Source organism: Macaca mulatta, chromosome 15, assembly GCF_049350105.2.
Source record: "Macaca mulatta isolate MMU2019108-1 chromosome 15, T2T-MMU8v2.0, whole genome shotgun sequence".
Lineage (NCBI taxonomy): Eukaryota > Metazoa > Chordata > Mammalia > Primates > Cercopithecidae > Macaca > Macaca mulatta.
In genome coordinates, this window is record NC_133420.1 from 23321307 (window position 1) to 23343387 (window position 22081).

The following is a 22081-nucleotide window of genomic DNA, read 5'->3' on the forward strand; positions in this document are numbered from 1 at the left end:
ACTCTGCATTTTAGGGACCGGGGGATTGCCCACCATGCGTTGTGGATGAAGGGGCAGAGGGGAGGCAGAGGGAGGAGAGTGCAGACTCTCTGGTGTGGAAGGTGGAAAAACTGGGAACGAGCTAAGCAGCCATCACTGTGGAGTGGTTAAGCAACTGTGCCTCTCCTCTCCTTGGGATACTGCCTCTGGTAAGATGAACACACAGACCTCTGGCTACTGATGTGGAAAGATCTCTGTGATACGTTGTTCAGTAAAGGAAGAATTCACAACATTGGGCATGATATAAGCCCATTTATGTGAAAAATTAAGGTCTGCATACTTGTGAAAACACACACACACACGTACACACATAGCATGTGTGGGAGCAAACACACAGTGAACTTAACAGTGGTTAGGTCTGGGTTTGAATGTGTTACGATGCATGTGTTAGTTCTTTTGTAATTAAACAATGACAAAAATATAGATTTTATAACATGTCATTAAGCAGTGAAGACACATCAAGCGGCTAGTGGTACCAGCCCCAGTCTAGGTAGTGAAGGTAGCCTGAGCTTGGGACTTGGGCCATCTGTCCTGACTGGCGAGGGTGATGGTAATCACACCTCACTTTGTGTCTTGCCAAGCACTTTCATGTCCTTTATTGTAGCTGATCTTCATAGCAACCTAAGAGATAGCTATAAATTCATGCAATTTCAGATGAGGAAACTGAGGCTCAGAGAGGAGGGTTAACCTGCTCAAGATTTACACAGCGCCATGCTTTGCATGGCTCCACTGAAAGAGCAAGGGCTTTCATTTTGCAAAAGGAAATAAATATATATAGTGTTATGTGCCCAGAAAACAGCTTAAGTAAAATGCACCAAAATGTTCATAGCGGTTATCTCTGGGTAATAACATTTTGTCTTTATCCTTTTCTATATTTTCTGAATTTGTCACAATGAGTAACACATTGCTTTTATTTATTTTTATTTTAACATATTTTAAATTATTAATATATAAAAACAATATCTCAAAAATTTATCCTTTAGAATATTAAACAAGGCTGGGCATGGTGGCTCACTTTGGGAGGCTGAGGCAGGAGGATCACTTGGGCCCAGGAGTTTGAGATCAGCTTGGACAACAAAGTTATATCCTGTCTCTGTGAAAAATACAAAATAAAATTAGCCAGACGTGGTGGTACGGACCTGTAGTACCACCTACTTGGGAGGGTGAGCTGGAAGGATCGCTTGATCCCAGGAGGTCGAGGCCGCAGTGAGCTGTGGTGGTGCCACCGCACTCCAGCCCGGGCGACAGAGGGAGAGACTGCCTCAAAAATAAATAAATAATAAAAATAAAAATATAAGCGAAATTGACAAAGTTCTAGCTAGACTGTCCAAGAATGAAAAAGAAAACTTCACTGTAGAGTCTACAGATGTGAAAAGGATCATAAGGAAATAGTATAAACAACTCTGTGCTGGAAATTTGACAACCTGGATGAAATGGACACATTCTTTGAAAGGCACAAATTACCAAACCATCTCAAGAAGAAATAAAACACCCAAATAACCTGTATCAATCAAAGAAACAGAACACACAATTAAAAATCTTTCCACAAAGAACACACGAAGTCCAGAGGAATTCATTGGTGAAGCTGATCAAACATTCACAGAGGACAGAACTCTTCCCAACTCATTTTATGAGGCCGGCATTAATCTGACACCCAAACCAGAGGAAGACAGTACAGGAAACTATAGAACACATTATTCATTAACATAAACACAAAAATCATCAACAAAATACTAGCTAACTGAATCTAGCAATATATGTAAAAGATATATATAACCATAACCAAATTACACTGATCTCAGGAATCCAAGGTTGGTTTAACACTTGAAAATCAGTCAGTGCAATTTACTAGATTAATGAAATAAATGAGAAAACCATATGATCATATCAATGTGCAAGAAACATTTGACAAAATTCAAAGGCCATTCATGATAAAAAATCTCAGCAAATCACGAAGAGAAGGGAACTTGATTTGATGGACATCTACAAAAAGCCCAAACATCACACTTAATGGTGAAAGTCTAGATGCTTTCCTTCTAAGATAACAAATGAGACAAGGATGGCTGGCCTCACTACCCAATTCAACATTGATCCAGAGATCCTAGCTGGTGCAACAAGGGAAGAAAAACAAAGAAAGGAAAGGAAGAAAAGGGAGGAAAGGAAGGAAGGAAGAAGGAAGGCAGGAAGGAAGGAGAGAGAGAGAGAGAAAGAAAGAAAAAAGAAAGAAAGAAGAGAAAGAAAAAGAAAGAAAGAAAAAGAAAGGAAGGAAGGGAGGAAGGGAGAGAGCGAAAGGAAGGAAGGATGGAAGAAAGAAAGGAATAAAGAAGGAAAGAAAGAAAAAAAGAAAGAAAGAAAGGAAGGGAGAGAGAGAGAAAGGAAGGAAGGAAGAAAGGAAGAAAGAAAGACATGGATTGGAAAGGAGAAACAAAAACTGCCTTTACTTGCAGACAACATGAGCACGTATGTAGAAAATCCTAGAGATTCAGGAAAAGAGCTACTATAAGTACTAAGTGAGTTTGGCAAGGTTGCAGAATATAATATCATTGTACAAAAATCGATTATATTACTATATACCAGCAACGAACAGTTTAAAATTAAGAAAACAATACCATTTCTGGTAATATCCAAAACTTTGTAATACTTAGGAATATATTTAACAAAATATCTCTAAGATCTGTTCACTGAAAGGTATACATCACTGAGAAAAAAATGTAAAAACCCTAAATAAATGGAAAGCTATGTCTTGATAATGAATTGAAAGATGCCAGTTCTCCCAAATTGATATACAGAGTCAATGCAATGCTAATAAAAATACTAGTAGGTTTTCTATAGACATTTATGAGCTGATTCTAAAATATATATGGAAATGCAAAGAATCTAGAATAGCCAAAGTAACTTTGAAAAAGAACAAGGCTGGGTGTGGTAGCTCGTGCCTGTAATCCCAGCACTTTGGGAGGCCAAGGCAGGTGGACTGCTTGAGCTCAGGAATTTGAGACCAGCCTGGGCAACATGGAAAAATCCTGTCTCTACAAAAAGAAAGAAAAAAAAAATTAGCCAGGCATGGTAGATTGCCTGTAGTCCCAGCCACTTGAAGGGCTGGGGCTGAGGTGGGAGGAGGATCCCTTGAGCCAGGGAGGTTGAATCTACAGTGAGCTGTGTTCATACCACTGTACTCCAGCCTGGGCAACAAAATGAGACCCTGTCTTAAAAAAAAAAAAAAAAAAAAAAAAAGAAAAAGAACAAAGTTAGGCCAGGCACAGTGGCTCACACCTATAATCCCGCACTTTGGGAGGCTGAGGCGGATGGAGCGTGTGAGGTCAGGAGTTCAAGACCAGTCTGGCCAACATGGTGAAACCCTGTCTCTACTAAAAATACAAAAAATTGACGGAGCGTGGTGGCATGTGCCTGTAATCTCAGCTACTGGAGGCTGGGGCAGGAAAATCACTTGAACCTGGGAGGCAGAAGCTGCAGTGACCCGAGATCGCACCACTGCACTCTAGCCTGGGTGACACCCAGAGATCACACCCATCTCAAAAAACGAACAAACAAACAAAAAGCCCAAAAAACAAAGTTGAAGGATACACTACCTGATTTCAAGGCTTACTATACAGACACATTAATCAGGACAGTATGAAATTAACATGGGGATAGGCATATAGATCACTAGAACAGAACACACAGCCCAGAAATAGATCTACACATATACAGACAATTGATTTCAACAAAGGTGACAAGAAAATTCAACGGAGCAAAGAATAATCTTTTCAACAGTGTTGGAACTGGTTGTCTATATGGAAAAAAATGAACTTCAACCTTTTTACCTTCATAATATATGGAACTTAAGTTGAAATAAATTATACACCTACATGTAAAAGCTAAAGTGATAAACTTCCTTGAGAATATCTTTGTGACCTTTGGATTGCCAAAGCTTTCTTAGATAGGATACAAAAGGCATGAGCTATGCAAGACAAAAATTGATAAATTGGACTTCATCACAATTAAAAACTTATCTTCCAAAGATACTATTAAGAAAACGAAAAGCAAGCCACAGACTAGAAGAAATTATTCACAAGACATATCTCTAACAAAGGACTTGTATCCAAAATATATAAAGAATTCTTACAACTCAATAATAAACAAATAATTTAAAAATTGGGGAAAATATTTGAAGATGCATTTAACAAAGGAAGATATATGACAGCTTAATAAGTGTATAAAGAGATGCCCAGAATCATTGGTTTTCAAGGAATTGCAGCTTAAATCCACAATGAGATATGAATACATGACTATTATAATGAATGACATTAAAAACACTGACAAGGATGTTGGCAGAGGTGTGGAGCAACTGGAACTCTCCAACGCTGCTAGTGGGAATGTAAAAATGGTTCAACCACTTTAGAAAACAGTTTGACAGTCTCTTAGGAAGTTAAAATACACTTATGCAACAATTCAGCAAGTCTACTTCAGGAATCTACCTAGTAAAGAGAAATCATGTATCCACAAAAAGACTTGTATATGAGTGTTCATACCAGACTTATTCATAGTAGCCCAAACTGAAAACAAATCAAATCTCTGTCAACAGGTAAATGGAAAAACAAATCATGGTACATCCATATACCTGAATACTACTCAGCAGTGAAAAAGGAATGAGCTACTGAAACGTGCAACAACATGAATGATTCTCAACAATGGGACCTGAGCAAAAGCCAGGCCTCAACACATACTAGATGATTCCATTTACATGAAACGCTAGAAAAGACAGATGCAGGGCTGGGCACAGTGGCTCACACCTGCAAATCCCAGCACTTTGGGAGGCCAAGGTAGGCAGATCACCTGAGGTCGGGAGTTCGAGACCAGCCTGACCAACATGGAGAAATCCCATCTCTACTAAAAAAAAAAAAAAAAAAAAAATACAAAATTAGCCAGACGTGGTAGCGCATGCCTGTAGTCCCAGCTACTCAGGAGGCTGAGGCAGGAGAATCGCTTGAACCTAGGGGGCGGAGGTTGCAGTGAGCCGAGATCGACCATTGCACTCCAGCCTGGGCAACAATGGCGAAACTCCGTCTCAAAAAAGAAAAAAAAGGAAAAGAAAAGACAATCTACGGTTACAGAAAGCAGGTCAGTGATTTCCTGGGGTAGCAGCATGGAACACTGACTGGGAAGGGGCACAAAAAAGCTTTTTGGGAAGGTAGAAATGTTCTAGACCTTGAGTGGGGCAGTGGTACACACGTATATACACTGGTCCAAACTTGTCAAATTGTATGCTTAACATGGATGCATTTTAGCATACGTAGATTTAGACATTTCAATCAATTTGATTTTTTTTTTTTTTTTTTTTGAGACGGAGTCTTGCTCTGTTGCCCAGGCTGGAGTGCAGTGGTGTGATCATGGCTCACTGCAGCCTTGAACTCCCAGGCTCAAGCCATCCTCCTGCCTCAGCCTCCTGAGTAGCTGAAACTGCAGATGTTGTGCCACCTTGCCTGGCCAATTTTTCTATTCTTTTGTAGGGATGAGTTCTCATTATGTTACCCAGGCTAATCTCAAACTCCTGGCCTCAAGCGATCCACTTGCCTCAGCCTCTCAAAGTGCTGGGATTACAAGCATAAGCTACCATGCCTGGCCTCAATCAATTTGACTTTTTTTTTTTTTTTTGTCTTGGGAGGATATATACAAGAGACTGATAAGCAGTGGTGTGTGTGTGTGTGTGTGTGTGTGTGTCCAAGATTAGTGGTTGTGAGCAAAGAAGATAGCTTTCTCTGAAACATTCCAGTGTTTCAGAAGGGAGAATAAATTTGTGTATTAAACGTGAAATGAAATTTAACATATCTTGGAGATCTTTCCATGTCAGTTTATACAGAAATATCCCAATCCCTATACAACTTTCAGTTGACTATTCCATTGCACACTTGGTCCCTATTACCTGCAGGAGATGGGTTCCAGGACCCCTAAGGATACCAAAACCTGCCAAGGCTCAAGTTTGTTATATAAAATGGCATGCTATTTGCATATAACCTACACACATGCTCCTGTATACTTTAAGTCATCTCTAGATTACTTGTAATACCTAATACAACTTAAATGCTATATAAATAGCTGTTATGCTATCTTGCTTAGGAAATAAAATATAAATATATAAATAGCTGTTATACTGTCTTATTTATGACCCCCAAAATAAAAGTCTATAGATGTTCAGTACAGATGCTATTTTTTCTGAATATTTTCCATCCATGGTTGCTTGAATCCTTGGTGGTGAAACCCTCCCATATGGAGGGCTGACCATATATATCTACAAAACTTGGTTTTTTGTTTTTTGAGACAGAATCTTGTTCTGTCGCCCAGGCTGGAGTGCAGTGGTGTGATTTTGGCTCACTACAACCTCCGCCTCCTGGGTTCAAGCGATTCTCTTACCTCAGCCTTCCCAGTAGCTGGGACTACAGGCGTGTACCACCATGCCTGGCTAACTTTTATGTATTTTTAGTAGAGATGGGGTTTCACCATGTTGGCCAGGCTGGTTTCGAACTGCTGACCTCAAGTGATCCGCCCTCCTCGGCCTCCCAAAGTGCTGGGATTACAGTCATGAGGCACCGTGCCCAGACCTACAAAACTTTTAAAGGAGTCCCCTACTGATGGACATTTAGGTTATTTTTATTTGTATGAAGCACATTCATATGTGAAGGCTCCTGCACACACACTGCAGAGAGTGAATGAATGAATTCACTGCACACACCGCAGTGAATGACTCCATGAGAACTAACAGGTTTTTTTTTTTTTTTTTTTTTTTTTTTTTTTTTTTTTGAGACGGAGTCTCGCTCTGTCGCCCAGGCTGGAGTGCAGTGGCGCTATCTCGGCTCACTGCAAGCTCCGCCTCCCGGGTTTACGCCATTCTCCTGCCTCAGCCTCCCGAGTAGCTGGGACTACAGGCGCCCGCCACCACGCCCGGCTAATTTTTTTTTTGTATTTTTAGTAGAGACGGGGTTTCATTGTGTTAGCCAGGATGGTCTCGATTTCCTGACCTCGTGATCCGCCCACCTCGGCCTCCCAAAGTGCTGGGATTACAGGCTTGAGCCACCGCGCCCGGCCGAGAACTAACAGGTTTTCAAGTTACGCAGACCTAGAATGAAATCCCAGCTCTGCCACTTACAAGCTGGGGCCAATAATCAAGCTGTGGATAAAGTACACAGTTGGAGGAGTAATGAATGCGCCATTCATTAATGCCACCTGCCATAAGGTGCCCCTGCAGTCAATCGCTTCCCTTCCCATTCCCTTGAGGACAATGGAGGTGACTTGCAGGTACATTTTGTGTGCATTAGTAGGCCTTGGTTGTCCAATGAATAAATATTGGGGGTTGGGGGAACTGAGCCAGGACACATGCACCAGGATGGCTGCTTCCCAGAAGCGCCACCCAGTACCTGGGCCTGGTGCTGCAGATGAAATGTCACGGCCATGCTGACCTCTCCAGTGACGTCCCACACTTCAGAGGAGATGATGGCTGACCCCACCTGGGTGCCTAGGAACCTGTGAGCAGAATGGGAGCTTTCAAGGGTGGCTGTGGAGGAGGGATGGTGCCTGGCTGGGGCATGTCACTCAGGCCCCTGAGGTGGAGGTGGCAGCCTCTGTGGCCAAAGAGGTATCAGGAATTATGGCACCTGGTTCAGTCTTGCCTTAAGGACTTGCTGGTAACTTGGGTAAGTCCCAACACAGAAGCCAGAACCCCAGACAGGAGTTGAGCCGTGTTCACCTCTGGCAGGTGCGGAAGTGTGTGTGTGTTGGGCAGAGGTGGGAAACGGCGGGCCCTGGGCTGCTAAGGACACATGCACCCACCAGAACGCGGGCTCTGGCCTTCCTGGGGAGGGGACACAGGCCCTCACAACCTTCTAGGTGGCGCCTACTCACCTCTGCACCCTGTTTGCTTCCTCTGAGCTGGCAGGGGCCTGGGGCTGTAGGTCCAGCCCCTCTAGGGTATGCTGGAAGACTCTGGAGGTGAACCAGCTGTGGATCACGGTGACTCCAGAGAGGCCTGGCTGAGTGGAAGGGGCACCAAGGCACCACCCGGTGGCTGAGCAAGCACCACCAGCTGGCCCTAAGGGTGATGCTCTCCCCACTCTACAGATAGGGAAACTGAGGCTCAGAGAGGTTAAATGACTTCCCTAATATCACACAGCTAAGAAGTGGAACAGGCAAAATTCCAAGCAGCCACAGTCTATGTGCTTAACCTCACATCTCCAAGGCCCTTTGCCCCTTCCCCTAATCCCCCACCACTGCATGGCATCAAGCATAGGGGGTCTCCCTCCACTACCCACTCCCAAGGGAAGATGTGCGTGGTTCCGTGGAGGAGACTAAGTGAACACCACTATGTGGTGGGTGCTTTTAACCTCATAAACCACAAGGCAAGTAGTAATGTGCCCATTTTACAGATGAGCAAACTGAGACTCTGAAAGATGAGTAGCACAGTTAGCAATGGTTAGAGCTGAGGTTTGACCCAGAACCCAACAGGGCTCTCGACACCCCCTCATCCTCACCCACCTTTTCTGAGGAGTCGCCTCGCTTCACCTGCAGGAATGTGGATATGGCCGGCCCCCTCTGGACTCCCACCGGGCATTGTGAAGAAGCAGCCCCTTGTGCTGGCCTCCCTCAAGCGTAAGCTGCGCACCTCCAGGCCTGGGGGTAAACGGGGCTGGGTGGCTGGACCTCGGAGTGAGGTCTTTCTGCTGAGCCAGCCCAGCTAGCAGGGTCTGGATCTCTCTCTTCCTGCCATAGGCCTCAGAGTCCACCATTCCTGCTCAGAGAGGTTCAGCAACTTGCCCAAGGCAAATCTGACTTTTCCAATTCCAGGGGAAGGGGTCACTGAGAAGGGGGGGTGGTGGTCACTGCGAGGCAGGACCTGAATATTGATGAGTCACCAGAAACTGATGGGAGCCCAAAGGACACGTGTTTGTACCTGAAGCTTCACCACAGGTGCACCCCCATTCAGGCTACAAACATTCACCGAGTATGTACTTGGGCTTGGCCCCGAGATGCAGAGACGGCTTACCACTTAGGGAGTGTCCCGTGGAGGGAGATAATCCCATTATGTAATTGCCAGAAATGCAATGAGAGACACGTTCAAGGTTCTGGGGTAATAGAGGCGGGAGGAACTGTCTCTCGGTGGAGGATAGAGCTAAAACGGGAAGGCTTCCTAAAGGGAGTGATGCCCACGCGGGGTTCTGAAGGATGTATAGGCATTTGCTAGGAGATCAAGGGAGAGAGGGCATTCTGGATTCAGGGCACAGCATGGGCAAAGGCAGGAAACAGAATGGAGTGCCTGTGGAAGTGCAGACAGCTCCCAGTCACCAGGGCGAGGAGGGAGGTCTGAGTCCAGCCGTGTGGGCAGGTGGGTGCAGGCTCACCAGCATGGCGGTGCTGGATGCGCATTCGGGGCTGTTCTGAGGTCATTGTGGTGCTCAGCAGGGCTGCCAGGCGCTGCACACTCGCCACCAGGGTCATAGGCCCACCAACCACCTGGGAGGATGCTGCATCTCAGCTTCCTGTCACACACTGCACCCCACTGCTGCCTGCCCTGAGTGCTGGAATGAACGCTCCATGATCTGGGAGGTGGTCCTACCCTCTCCAGACCCTCCGTGGCTCTTTAAGGACTCCAGGATCAAGTCCTGGGTCCTCAGGTTGACACTCGAAGCCCTGCATGCCCCAGCCTCCTTCGACCTATCCAATTCTATCTCCCAAGCCACCCCATCCTCCTGTTTGCGAGCCAGGGCACACTCGGAAGGCTGGGCCATGCCTACCCCTTCGCTGTGGCTCAGTGCTAGACCTGTAATGGTTGCTTAACACTGAGATTGCAAAAGGAAAGCCATGGGTGGGAGTGGTGAGAGCAGGGGAGGGAGGAGAGGAATCTGCATTCATGGGGCACCTACTCTGTGCTGGGCAAGTCACACTGTTCATCCCTAATGCCTCTCCATTGCCTTAGCAAGGCTGGTGTGATCATCCCCATTCCCCAGGGAAGAAAACTGAGCTTCAATCTGGCTCTCCCCAGTCTACTGCAGTGCCTCGGATCCCTAATCAACTATGGGCTTGCACACTTCCCAGGATGGGGAGCTCACTACCCATAGCGAATCATTCCATAGAACCAGCCTCCTGTGTTACGCCGTCTTCCCCTACCCCCATGTCCTAGTCCCAAATCTGTCCTCTGAGGCCCACCAGGGGTACCAGGTTTGCTTCTTCAACCCCAGATAATTTGCAGGCACTGTTCATGATTCTTGTTCCTCCCCTGCTCTGGACTGATCACTCCCAGGCCGACAGCTACTTCTGCCAGTACAAGATTTCCAACAGCCTCTCCATCTGGACAGCACCTCTCATGCTGTCCAGAGTGTCTGGGCTGTTTAGGCAGACAAGGTGGACTGTCCACTCCGTATAGATCCCCCACTTAAGGTGGTCAGCAGGTTCTTGGAGATAGGGGAGGCTCTTACTGACTGGTGGCTCTTAATCATTTCATTTAACTACAGAAGCTATTGGTCAAGTGCAATTTTTTTTTTTTTTTTTTTGAGACAGAGTCTCACTCTGTTACCCAGGCTGGAGTGCAGTGGTGTGATCTCGGCTTACTGCAACCTCCACCCGCTGGGTTTAAGTGATTCTCCTGCCTCAGCCTCCCGAGTAGCTGGGATTACAGGCTCCCACTACCAGGCCTGGCTAATTTTGTATTTTTAATGGAGACAGGGTTTCACCATGTTGGCCAGGCTGGTCTCAAACTCCTGACCTCATGTGATACACCCGCCTCAACCTCCCAAAGTGCTGGGATTACAGGCATGAGCCACTGCGCCCAGCCTCAAGTGCAGTTGTTTGTGGAAATTAAACTTATCAAATAGACAAAAGAGAAGCTTCTCCCGATAGATGCAGAGATGGAGCCTAGAGCTAGGTGCTGACTCCGCCACAGCTACACAACCAGCTGGTGGCTAGGCTGGAACCACAGCCCAGGCCTCTGCCCACCCAGCCCTGCCAGCCTCACCTCACGGATGGACAGCCATGCGTCAGCCACCTGCTCCTCCAGGACCAGACTGGCCACAGATACAACGCGTTGGCTCAGCTGCTCCCAGGGGCCTGTCAACAACAGCTCAGGGTCCCCATCCCCGAGGGCCACTACCCTCTTCAGGAAGCGCACAACAGCCAGAAGTGTGGCCGGCCCCAGTGGAGCCATCTCCATCGCCAGGACATGCTCCAGAAGGCCCAGGAAGCTGGAGGCCTCCGCTGGGGACAGGGTCCCATGGGCTTCGGAGAGGGGGTCCGGGAGGAGCTGTGGGCAGAGGAGCCACTGACTCTGGGTCTGGTTGTTATGCGGGGATCCCCCCAGGAGCCACACCATTACAGGGGAGGAAACTGAGGTGCAGCGAGGTGACCCACAGAGCCCCCAGGCTCGCCAGCCCCTGAAAGGGAGCTCACCACAATGTCATTGGCCAAGGCATTGACTCGGCTGATAACATCCTGGCCAGGCCACGACTGAGCATCCTGCAGCCGATGATAGGTCTCTGCAAAGGAGTGGATGCCAGGCTGGGCCCCGGGCAATACCCCTGCCCAGAGGTGCCAGCCTGTTCAGCGACCTCTACCCACCACGTGCTGCCCAGGGAAGGAAGAGCACCTTGCTGGCTGTGTGTCCAGAGTCTTACACACAGTGTTCTAGATGGGGAAACTGAGGCACAGAATGGCAAAAGAGCTTGCCCAACGTCACACAATTTGGATTCACCCTCAGGTCCGTCTGAACCCACTGCTCTGTGGCTTAGACTCCATGGAGACCTTGAAGCTCTGAGATGATTCTGAATTCCCAGACTTTGCCAATAGCTCACCCCTTCTCAGTCTACTCTGGTCCACATCGGCTTTCCCTTCAGCAGAGCCCAGGGGCACAGCCAGGGCGCACCTGTCCGGTAGCAGCAGAGGAAGAGCTGCGGCTCCAGGCAGAGTTCAGAGCCCTCACTGCGAGGTGCCGGGTTCCACGTAGGGCACTCCTCGGAGGGCACTGGCAGGCGCGGGGCAGCTGTTAGGGCTCCCTAGGGGTCCTGCGCACCCTGGCGAGCCAGGATGCACGGCCCCGGGGTGAGGGGGCAATGTGAAACCTGAGAGAGGGACACTGTGGCCAGCTCGGGGTAGGGGTAAGGTGGAGGCTTATGCTGGGACCAGGCTTATGCTGGAGCTCGCAGGCACGACAGCCTGGAGAGGGCGTGGCCAGAGCTAGGCGTGGCTTGGTTGGCAAGGGGTGGATCGAGTTCCAGGTTCGGAAGGGAAGGATTCGGGACCACGGGGTGGGGCCGGGGTGGGGCGGGGCGGGTCGTACCGGGACAGAGAAGGCGCACCCACACCATGGGCAGCAGCGAGGGTGCTATGTCCAGGGCGCCCGGGTCCCAGCGGAAGAGCAGGCCCTCTGGGGGGGGCGCGCAGGCCTGTGCCTGGTGCAACTGCGTGGGGCTCAACGCCCGCGCCCACAGGTGGAAGTCGGTGAGGTTGCCGCTGAAGGCGTCACGCGCCGAGAAGCCACCGCCCAGGGAGTCCTGATCCTGGCCCAGCACCAGGATGCTGCCGGACGGCACCGGGTGGCCGGCGCCCAGTCCCCGCGCCCCAGCGCGCCGCCTCCCGTCGGAGAACAGCGCCCAGCGCCCGCCCCTCTGCTCCCATGTGGCGCACACATGGTGCCAGCGGCCGTCGGCGCGGAATGCTGCGAGGAAGGGCGCGTGGTGCCCACGCACCACCAGCGCAGCGCGCACTACGCCCCCTGGCTCGGCGAAGGCGCGCAGCTGCAACGCGTTGGGCAGCGCGGGCGCGGCAACGGAGAAGAGCGCGGCGGGGTCGGACGAGGCACAGTCCCACTGCACGTGAGCACACGCGGTCAGCGCCGCCAGCTCAGGCAGGGGGCTCCGCAGCCGCGCCGCGCGGTCAGCTGTCTTCTCGCCAAACACCAGCACTGCAGTGGTGCGCGCACCTGCGGGGACACGTGGGCCGCGACCTCAGTTTCCTCCCCTGTGAACACGGTCCTGCTCCTGCCCTTTGGCTTAGCGGCGGGGTCTTTCCAGGCTTTGGGGTACCTCCCCACCTCAGGAAGGAGGAAATGCGGGCTAGCGTTCCCCTGCCCAAGAGTCAAACCCCGACGTCCAGTCCAGGGCAAGGGAACCTGGAGATGCAATGGGATCTTACTCCCAGCTCATTCTGCAAGTATTGTCACTGTGGGCTCCTATCTCTTAAGGTCCCCCGAGCCTCTGCCCCTTGCTCCCATTTCCCAGGGGCCCACACTCACGCCTCTGAGGGGGTCTCCGCAGAGGCACCTCTCTTTGGCCCACCCAGACCAGATCGCGCAGCCGTGAAGCAAGAACCCCATCAAGGGGCTGCAGTGCCAAGTGGCCAAACTGCTGCTCGCAGGACTCTTGGGCCTGCCACCAGCTCAGTCGCTGTCCAGAGAACTTGCACACCCCACCTGCAGTCTCCACCACCTCGCCGGGGGCCACGGGGGCTAAAAACGATAGGAGAGACGGGTGGGGGTGCATTTTGTGGGCATCTGACTCTTCCAGGGCTGGGCAGAGCTAAAGACACTGGGCTTGGAGTCATTCGGGCTGGATGGGGCTGAACCCCGCCATGTCTATGGCCCCCTGAGTCCTGTCCTGTTGCCGAGCTCGTTTCGTCATCTGCACAATGGCAGGAATGAGATGGAAACCAGTGAAGCTTTCCTCGCAGGGCCTGGTATGGTGGGGGTGAAACTAAATGTCATTCTTCCCCTCCTTTGCATTCTAAGCCAATGCATCCCTTGGATCACAGACTTGCTTAGCTGGGGGATGGGGACCCTCCCTGGGGGGATCCCTCATACCAACCTGGGGCCCAAGGATTCCTTGATTCACCTGAGGAATTGGAGGGGGTCCCAGAGAGATTTCTGATCTGGGAGAGAAGAAGACAGGTGGCAGTGGGGCAGCCCTCCCCGCACACTAGCTGTTATTGAATGCCTACTCTGGGGGTGGGTGGGAGGGGGCATTCAGTGGAAGCTGCAGGCTCTGCTCTGCAGTCAGACCTGAATTCAAATCCCACCACTCAGAGTGGGATCTTGGGAGGGCCCTTCACTGCCCTGAACCTTTTCCCTGCGTGAGGAGTAAACGGGCTGATGAGTAAGAGGGGTCGCCCTTAGTGAGTGCTTTTATTCCATCTGTGCCAGGGCTTATCTTTCGTAACCTTTGCAGTGACCTCATGAGGTGGGATGGCCACTTGGAACCGTTGAAGCTGTGAGTCCCCTTGACTTCCTCCCAGGCATCGCCCTCCCAGAGGTGAAGTTACCAAGAGGCAGAGGAAACAGTAGCGCCACGGTGCCATCCTGGATCCAACAGAGCAGGTGACTGACAGCAGGGGTCACAGGCAGGCCAACATGGACTGAGGAAAGAAAGTCACAGGAAAGCAGCTTGGCATCCTGCCTTGCTTCCCCCTTGGATTTCTGCAGGGTCCCTTTGCCCTTTGCTTGGCTCCCAGACCCCACTGAGCTGGGAACCAACCAGTGGGCTGGAAGCCCAGGTGGCCCTCCCACTAGGGACGACATTTACTTGCACAACAGATGGTCTCCAGGAGCCCCTTCAGGACCGAAGCAAGGAAACACTGTTGCTCTGGAGAGCTGGGAGAGGAGGAGGCAGCAGCAGTCGCTGGCCAGAGAGGGGCGAAACAGAGCTCAGGGTCCCTGCGGGGGTGGGGAAGTTCAGGACCAGGTGGCTTCTTTGTGTTGCTTGGTGTTCTCTGCCAAGGCTCTGCTTCCTCAGGCCTCTGCCGAGTTCCCTGGCCTCACCTGTCCACCGCTCCTCGGTGCCGCCACCTTTCCCCTGCTCCCCAAGGTGTGTCCATTTCTGAATTTCCCTTCTCCAGACCTGTGACCATGCCATCCCTCCCGCCTGGACTGCCTCCCAGTCTCTCAGTAGTACCTCCTCCAGGTTCAGCCTGCGGTTCCTGCTGGTGGGTGTGCCGCAGCCAGGCGCTGTGCTCAGCGGGGATACCCTAACCCTGGGTGATCTGGGGGTCACTCCCGTCAACCTGGGGGACTCCGCCGGCAGGGAAGAGCCTCCTGGGTCTCTTGGCATTACACAAATGTACCTGAGAAAACACGGTGTCCTGACACCCGGCCTCCTGCCACCTGGTGACGGCATCTGAGCCATCACCCGTGATCATTCACCCCTTTTCCCTCTTTCAGACAGCACGAAAATCCAACATGCCCCTCACCGGAGGACTCGGAGGCTCCCGCGTTTTGGACTCTGAAAAGCACTCCCTCGTTCACGTCTGCCTGGATTCGCGCCCTCAAGCCCCCAGCCCACTTTTCTTGCTCTCCAAACACTCGTTGAGGCCAGAGAGGGAGATGCGAAGTTTGCCCACCACTGCACGTCCGTCCTCTGCGAGGCGCCAATGGGCCTGAGTCAGGGGCCTCCCCTTCACCCGCTGGTCCCTCCCCTGTTCCCAGCTCCAGTTCCTCACCCGCTTTGCCTGGCCTGGCGCCTGTGGCTGTTCACCGTCTGCGAGGCGTCTGCGGGGACTGAAGTCCGGGAGGCGACGGCTGGCTCTGGCTGGTACCAGGAGATCCCGCCCCTCGACCCAGGAGACCCCGCCCCTCGGTCACGCCCCCTTCCGCTCCCCACCCCGCCCTCTTGGGCCCCCCACCCAGCCCAGCCAGCCAGAGACCTGCCTCTAGATGGGCGGGAGGAGACCTTCAGTCCCTCGCCCCGGGCCTGTTGTCACTACCTTCCCCAAACACACTGGTTAAAGTCACCCGATTAGAAGGGGCCACCTGTGAGACTTGGATCCAGAGCAAACTAGTGGAAGCTGAAGGGTCTTTGGGCTCCCCAGGCCCCTTGGAGGCCGGGATGGTGGGGGAGGAGGGAGCGCTCAGTGTCAGGCCTACTGCCTGCCCGGGGCCGGCTCCCTACAGGACGCTTCTCCTATACTTTCCACCTGCTGCGAGGAAGGGCTGGGGGCGGGCATACCCATTTTCCAGAGGGGAACTGAGGGCTCTCACCCCGGCTTAGGCCAGTGGCCAGTGGCAGAGCTGGGCCTTGAACCTGGCTTTCTGGATCTTCATCCAGGCCATTCTAAAGGTACTGCAGGGATGGCAGAGAGGGCCTGTCTGGGGGAAGGGAATAGGGGCAGAGCCAGGGCCAGGGCTGCAGAGGGAGGCTGAGGAGTTGGGGGGATGCAGAGGCAAAGATCCCCCATGGAAATATGGAGTAGGGACTGGGGGCATACCGTCCTGGCCTCAGTAGCAGGGATGCCTGGTTAGGAGGGAGGTTAGACTGAGTGACCCCAGGGCCCAGGCTTTAGGGGCAGATAGATCCATCCAAGTTCATCCAAGTTCATGTTGACTCTGACCTAAGGCATGACGCCTGATTTCTCCAAGCCAGTTTCCTCATCTGTAATGCGTGGTTGTTAAATAGTCCATAACTCATGGAGGTGCTGTGAGATTTAAGTGACTTTGACTTAACATGTACCAAGCCCGTAGCTAATACATGGTGCCTGGCACACAGTCCACTTATCATTCTTGTCAAAACTCACTTAAAAGCTATCCTGCTAGGCTGGGTGCCATGGCTCATGCCTGCAGTCATAGCACTTTGGGAGGCTGAGATGGGAGGCTAGTGGAGGTCAGGAGTTTGAGACCAACCCGGGCAACATTGGGAGACCCTGCCCTGTGTCTACAAAAATTTAAAAATTAGCTGGGTGTGGTGGTGCACACCTGGAGTCCCAGCTACTTGGGAGGCTGCAGTGTGAGGATCGCTTGAGCCTGGAAGGTTGAAGATGCAGTGAGCCATTACCATCCCACTGCATTCCAGCCTGGGTGACAGAGCGAGACTCTGTCCTCCCCCCCCAAAAAAAGCCTGCTGGCAACAATTTTTCTTTTATTTTTATTCTATATATATAGAGAGACAGGGTCTTGCTCTTGTGATGGTTTATTTTAAGAAGAAGGAGGGTAATCAATATATACCAAAGGAAGATATATTGGTGGGTTTCTCTGGGTTTGATAATTTTCAAATTAAAAATTGGGAGACAAGAGGCCTCTCCTTGGGGCAGAGCTCGGAGCATTTCCCAGGTTCCTGGTCCAGCAAAACGTGGGCAGGACTTAGTTCTCTCCTGTTTGCGACCCGCCCACTTCCCACCCAGTCCCAGTTTCCAGAGCCAGTGAGAAGTGCAGGAAGGAGAGGCCCAAGATGACAAGTGCGGGAAGGAGAGGCCCAAGCTTCATGAAGCCCCACTCTGCTTGGCCCTGGCTGGGCCTTCCTACACTTGCACCATCTCACTCAAGGCAGGGATTCTTAGGAGCCCATCTTATGCATGCGCAAACTGAGCCCAGAGAGGAGAATAGACTGGCCCAAGGTCACAAAGCAAGGAAGGAGTGGGCTGCAGGACAGCCTCCGGACCCCAACGCTGCCAGTCTCCCTTGTGTGGCTTCCGGCCCTCCTCACCGTGCCTTTCCTGTCCCACCCCAAATCTCTTTCTGTATCTTAAGCAACCACCTTCCCATCTTTGGTGATGCCCCTGCCCTGGCGCCTCCAGCCCAACTCCCTCCCTTCCAGGGGATCACATTTTCCAGGAGTCACTCCTGAAGATGATCAAGCACCATGGAGGGGCAGGGCATCCATGGACCCCGATTTGTGGTCCCTGAGCGGTTGGGACTGGTTTGGGCCACGGCTGGCCTAATCTCCCCTCCGCAGAGCCTGGGCATTGTCCAGCTGGCAGCCAAGGGCCATCCATCCGCTTTACAGAGGGCAGCTTTGACAAGCTGCTTGTTTCCAAGGACAAAGCCTGCAGGCTGTGGGTAGGCGATAGCCACTGCAGACCTCGGGCTCATTGCCTGGGTACAGGGGGTGGGGAGCCTGAGGTCTGCCAGGACCCAAGGGATCCTCGAGGGTGGCCTGAGGACATTGGGTCCTCACTCTTGGCCCCTCAGCCAAACCCCCCATAGCCCAGGGCCAGGAATTTTGGAAGGAAGAGCCAGCCACTGGGATGTTTTCACTTTGGGGTCACCCTGATCCCCCCAGAATTGAGGCTTGGCCATCAACCAGCTTTTATGTGACCCAGGCATTGTCTCTTTACTCTGTTTCTTTTCTACAGAATGTTGAGAATCACCTCTTTCTCTCGGGGACATAAAGCATGGCTGTGAGAAGAGATTTGTGAGTGTTGGGGTCACTGTCGTTTTTCTCTGAGCAGGCTTGGCTCCCGCTCTGTAGACAAAGTGGGATCCCTTCCCCTCCCTCACGCCCCTACAAACTTTGGGCCTCGAGAATCCGGGATGGGCCCAGAACCAGCACTGGTACAGCCTTCTCTTTGGCCTGCTCCAACCCCTCTCCCACACAGCAGTCGGGCTGATCTTCCTAAAATTTCCATCTATTCAGCTTACATTAAAAAAAAATAGGCTGGGCGCGGTGGCTCAAGCCTGTAATCCGAGCACTTTGGGAGGCCGAGACAGGCGGATCACGAGGTCAGGAGATCAAGACCATCCTGGCTAACATCGTGAAACCCCGTCTCTACTGAAAAAATACAAAAAAAAAAAACTAGCCGGGCATGGTAGCGGGTGCCTGTAGTCCCAGTTACTCGGGAGGCTGAGGCAGGAGAATGGCATGAACCTGGGAGGCGGAGCTTGCAGTGAGCTGAGATCCGGCCACTGCACTGTAGCCTGGGCGACAGAGCGAGACTCCGTCTCAAAATAAATAAATAAATAAAATAAAATAAAATAAAATAATAAAATAATAATAATAACATTTCTATCTGATTTTGTCTCTCCCCTGCTCAAAATCCTTCTGTGGCTCCCTAGTGCCTCCAGGAGAAAGTCCACCCTTCCTCCCATGGCTCACCCAGTCTACCCAGCTGTGGCTCCTTCACTGTGCCTCTTCCCCTTACCTTCCAGCCAGAGTGAAATCCCCAGGCCTCTGTGTGCGCCATTCCCTCCGCTTAGAACTAGGCAGAACTGGTCTTTTCTGGTTCATTTCCACTTATCCTTCAAGTTTCTAGGGTGCTTTCCCTGATCTCTGCTTAAACTGGCTCAGGAATCCCCTGATCTCCGCAAATATCACGAACTTGTCCACTCGCCTGCCCCCAGCACCCAGGTTACGTTTGACAAAGTGAGCGCTTTGGAATGCTCCAACAGACCTAGTCACACCCAGACAGATGCCTTGCGTGTGTGTTTGAGGGTGGTGGTGCTGGGGACAGTGGGAAGGGACTCTGCCTCATGGACCCCCAAGGCCTGACACCTGCACTGCTGCTTGTGGCCACCGGAGGGCGAAACAACGATTTTGTGCCAACCTGCGGCTGGCCCCTCCTCAGCCTGGGAGAAAAGAGAAGCCCCTCCCCCCCACCCCCACCTGTCCCCACCTGTCCCCACCTGTCCCCACCTGTCCCCACCTGTCACTGGGGCAGCTCCGGAAGTAAAACATGGAAGCAGCTGGTGCAGTGGCCTTGAGCTGGGAGTCAGAACCAATGCCTACCCTCAACCCCCATTCCAGGCCCCTCTCTGCCACCAACCAGTGTAGAGACCTGAATAAGTCACGTCTCTGCCGTTGGTTTCAGATAATCTGTGACGCGCCTGACCTGGAGTCTGGCACACAGCAGGTGCCCAGTAAATACCTATTTGGCAGGGCGCGATGACTCAACGTCTATAACCCCAGCACTTTGGGAGGCCGAGGAGGGTGGATCACCTGAAGTCAGGTGTTTGATACCATCCTGGCCAACATGGCGGAATCCTGTCTCTACTAAAAATACAGAAGTTAGCTGGTTGTGGTGGCGCATGCCTGTAATCCCAGCTACTGGCGAGGCTGAGGCAGGAGAACCTAGGAGGCGGAGGTTGCAGTGAGCCGAGATCATGCCACCACACTCCAGCCTGAGCAACAGAGTCTCAAATAATACATACAGTCTCAAAATAATACACACATACATACATACATGCATACATACTATTTGTATTAGGAGGAGAAAACCAAGAACCAGAGAAAAGAAGGGAAGGGACCTGTGGCCACATAGCAAGGCCATGGCACAGCCTGTCTCCTTTGCTTTCCTCACACAGCCCCGTCCAACCCATCTCTTTTCTTAAACCTAAAAAATGTTTTCAGCAGGGTGTGGTGGCTCATGCCTATAATCCCAGCAATTTGGGAGGTTGAGATGGGAGGGTTGCTTGAGCTCGGGAGTTTGAGGCTGCAGTGAGCCACTGTACTCCAGCCTGGGTGACACAGTGAGACCCCATCTCTTTCTTTCTTTTTTTTTTTGTTTTGAGACGGAGTCTCGCTCTGTCGCCCAGGCTGGAGTGCAGTGGTGTGATCTCCACTCACTGCAAGCTCCACCTCCCAGGTTCACGCCATTCTCCTGCCTCAGCCTCCTGTGTAGCTGGGACTACAGGCGCCCGCCACCGCGCCCGGCTAATTTTTTGTGTTTTTAGTAGAGATGGGGTTTCACAGTGTTAGCCAGGATGGCCTCGATCTCCTGACCTCGTGATCCACCCATCTCGGCCTCCCAAAGTGCTGGGAATTACAGGCGTGAGCCACCGCGCCTGGCCGACCCCATCTCTTTCTGTATTTTTTCACCTCTACCTGATGTGACTGAGTAACTCCTGGGGTACATCACCTCTTTGAGGTGACGGAAATGTTCTAAAGTTGATTATGCTGATGGCTGGTTGCCCAGCTGTGAACGCAGTGAAAACATTGAGCTGTACGCTTTAAATGGGCAAGTTATATGTGAATTATATTTCAATAAAGCTCTGTGCCCCACCCAAATCTCCTGTCAAATTGTAATTCATCATGTTGGAGGAGAGGCCTGGTGGGAGGTGACTGGGTCACGGGGGCGGATCCTTCATAAATGGTGTGGCACCATCCCTTTGGTGCTGTTCTTGTGATAGAGTTCTCATGAGATCTGGTTCTTTAAAAGTGTCTAGCACTGGCCGGGTGCGGTGGCTCACGCCTGTAATCCCAGCACTTTGGGAGGCCGAGGCGGGTGGATCACCTGAGGTCAGGAGTTCAAGACCAGCCTGTCCAACATGGTGAAACTCTGTCTTTACTAAAAATACAGGTGGCGGGTGCCTGTAATCCCAGCTACTCAGGAGGCTGAGGCAGGAGAATTGCTCGAACCCGGGAGGTGGAGGTTGCAGTGAGCCGAGATCGTGCCACTACACTCCAGCCTAGGCGACAAGAGCAAAACTTTGTCTCAAAAACAAAACAAAACAAAACAAAACAAAACAAAAAAAGTATCTAGCACTTCCCCCCTCTCTCTTTCTTGGTCCTGCCTCTGCCATGTAAAACACTTGCTTCTGATTTGCCCTATGCCATCAGTAAAAGCTCCCTGAGGCCTCCCAGAAGCAGAAGCTGCCGTGCTTTTCTCTACGGCCTGCGGAACTGTGAGCCAATTAAACCTCTTTCCTTTTTTTCTTTTTCTTTTTCTTTTTTCTTTTTTCCCCACTCTGTCACCCAGCCTGGAGTGCAGTGGTACAAACATGGCTCACTGCAGCCTTGACCTCCCAGGCTCAAGCAATCCTTCCACCTCAGCCTCCCAAGTAGCTGGGACTACAGGTGCATGCCACCACACTTGTCTAATTTTTTTTTTTTTTTTTTTTTTTTGTAGAAATGGGGTTTTGCTATGTTGCCTAGGCTGGTCTTAAACTCCTGAGCTCAAATGATCTTTCTGCCTTGGCCTCCCAAAGCGCTAGGAATACAGGTGTGAACCAATGCACCCAGCCTAAACCTCTTTTCTTTATAATCATCCAGTCTCAGATATTTCTTTATTGTAGTGTGAGAATGAACTAATGCAAGCAATACTGTGGAAGAGAAACACTGAACTTGTTTGGGAGGCTGAGGCAGGTAGATCACCTAAGGTCACTAGTACAAGACCAGCCTGGCCAACATGGTGAAACTCCATCTCTACTAAAAATACAAAAATTAGCCAGGTGTGGTGGTGGGCACCTGTAATCCCAGCTACTCGGGAGACTGAGGCAGAAGAATCGCTTGAACCTGGGAGGTGAAGTTTGCAGCGAGCTGAGATCGTGCCACTGCACTCCAACTTGGATGACAGAGCAAGACTCCGTCTCAAA

General features: G+C 51.3%; 1 protein-coding gene across 7 annotated transcripts in view; it reads right to left on the reverse strand.

The window, feature by feature from the left end:
* ADGRD2 (adhesion G protein-coupled receptor D2) overlaps window positions 1-15629 on the reverse strand; it is a 28858-nt gene extending 13229 nt beyond the window's left edge. For 3 of the 7 annotated variants that reach the window (XR_013405583.1, XM_077968012.1, XM_077968008.1), the window contains exons 1-14: window positions 15502-15629; window positions 14958-15126; window positions 14589-14719; window positions 14329-14421; window positions 13875-13938; window positions 13307-13519; window positions 12353-12994; window positions 11939-12037; window positions 11467-11552; window positions 11036-11320; window positions 9426-9537; window positions 8563-8697; window positions 7933-8056; window positions 7449-7554 (exon numbers count right to left, since the gene is read on the reverse strand). Coding sequence is in view for 6 of the 7 variants with exons in the window: in XM_077968012.1 (XP_077824138.1) it covers window positions 7449-7554; window positions 7933-8056; window positions 8563-8697; window positions 9426-9537; window positions 11036-11320; window positions 11467-11552; window positions 11939-12037; window positions 12353-12994; window positions 13307-13519; window positions 13875-13938; window positions 14329-14364 (1902 nt within the window). In the remaining variant the exon portion in view is untranslated. Of the gene's footprint in view, window positions 1-7448; window positions 7555-7932; window positions 8057-8562; window positions 8698-9425; window positions 9538-11035; window positions 11321-11466; window positions 11553-11938; window positions 12038-12352; window positions 12995-13306; window positions 13520-13874; window positions 13939-14328; window positions 14422-14588; window positions 14720-14957; window positions 15420-15501 lie in introns of all 7 variants that reach the window. The other 4 variants (XM_077968013.1, XM_077968009.1, XM_077968010.1 and 1 more) reach the window with 3 other exon arrangements.
* Window positions 15630-22081: the final 6452 nt, after the last annotated feature.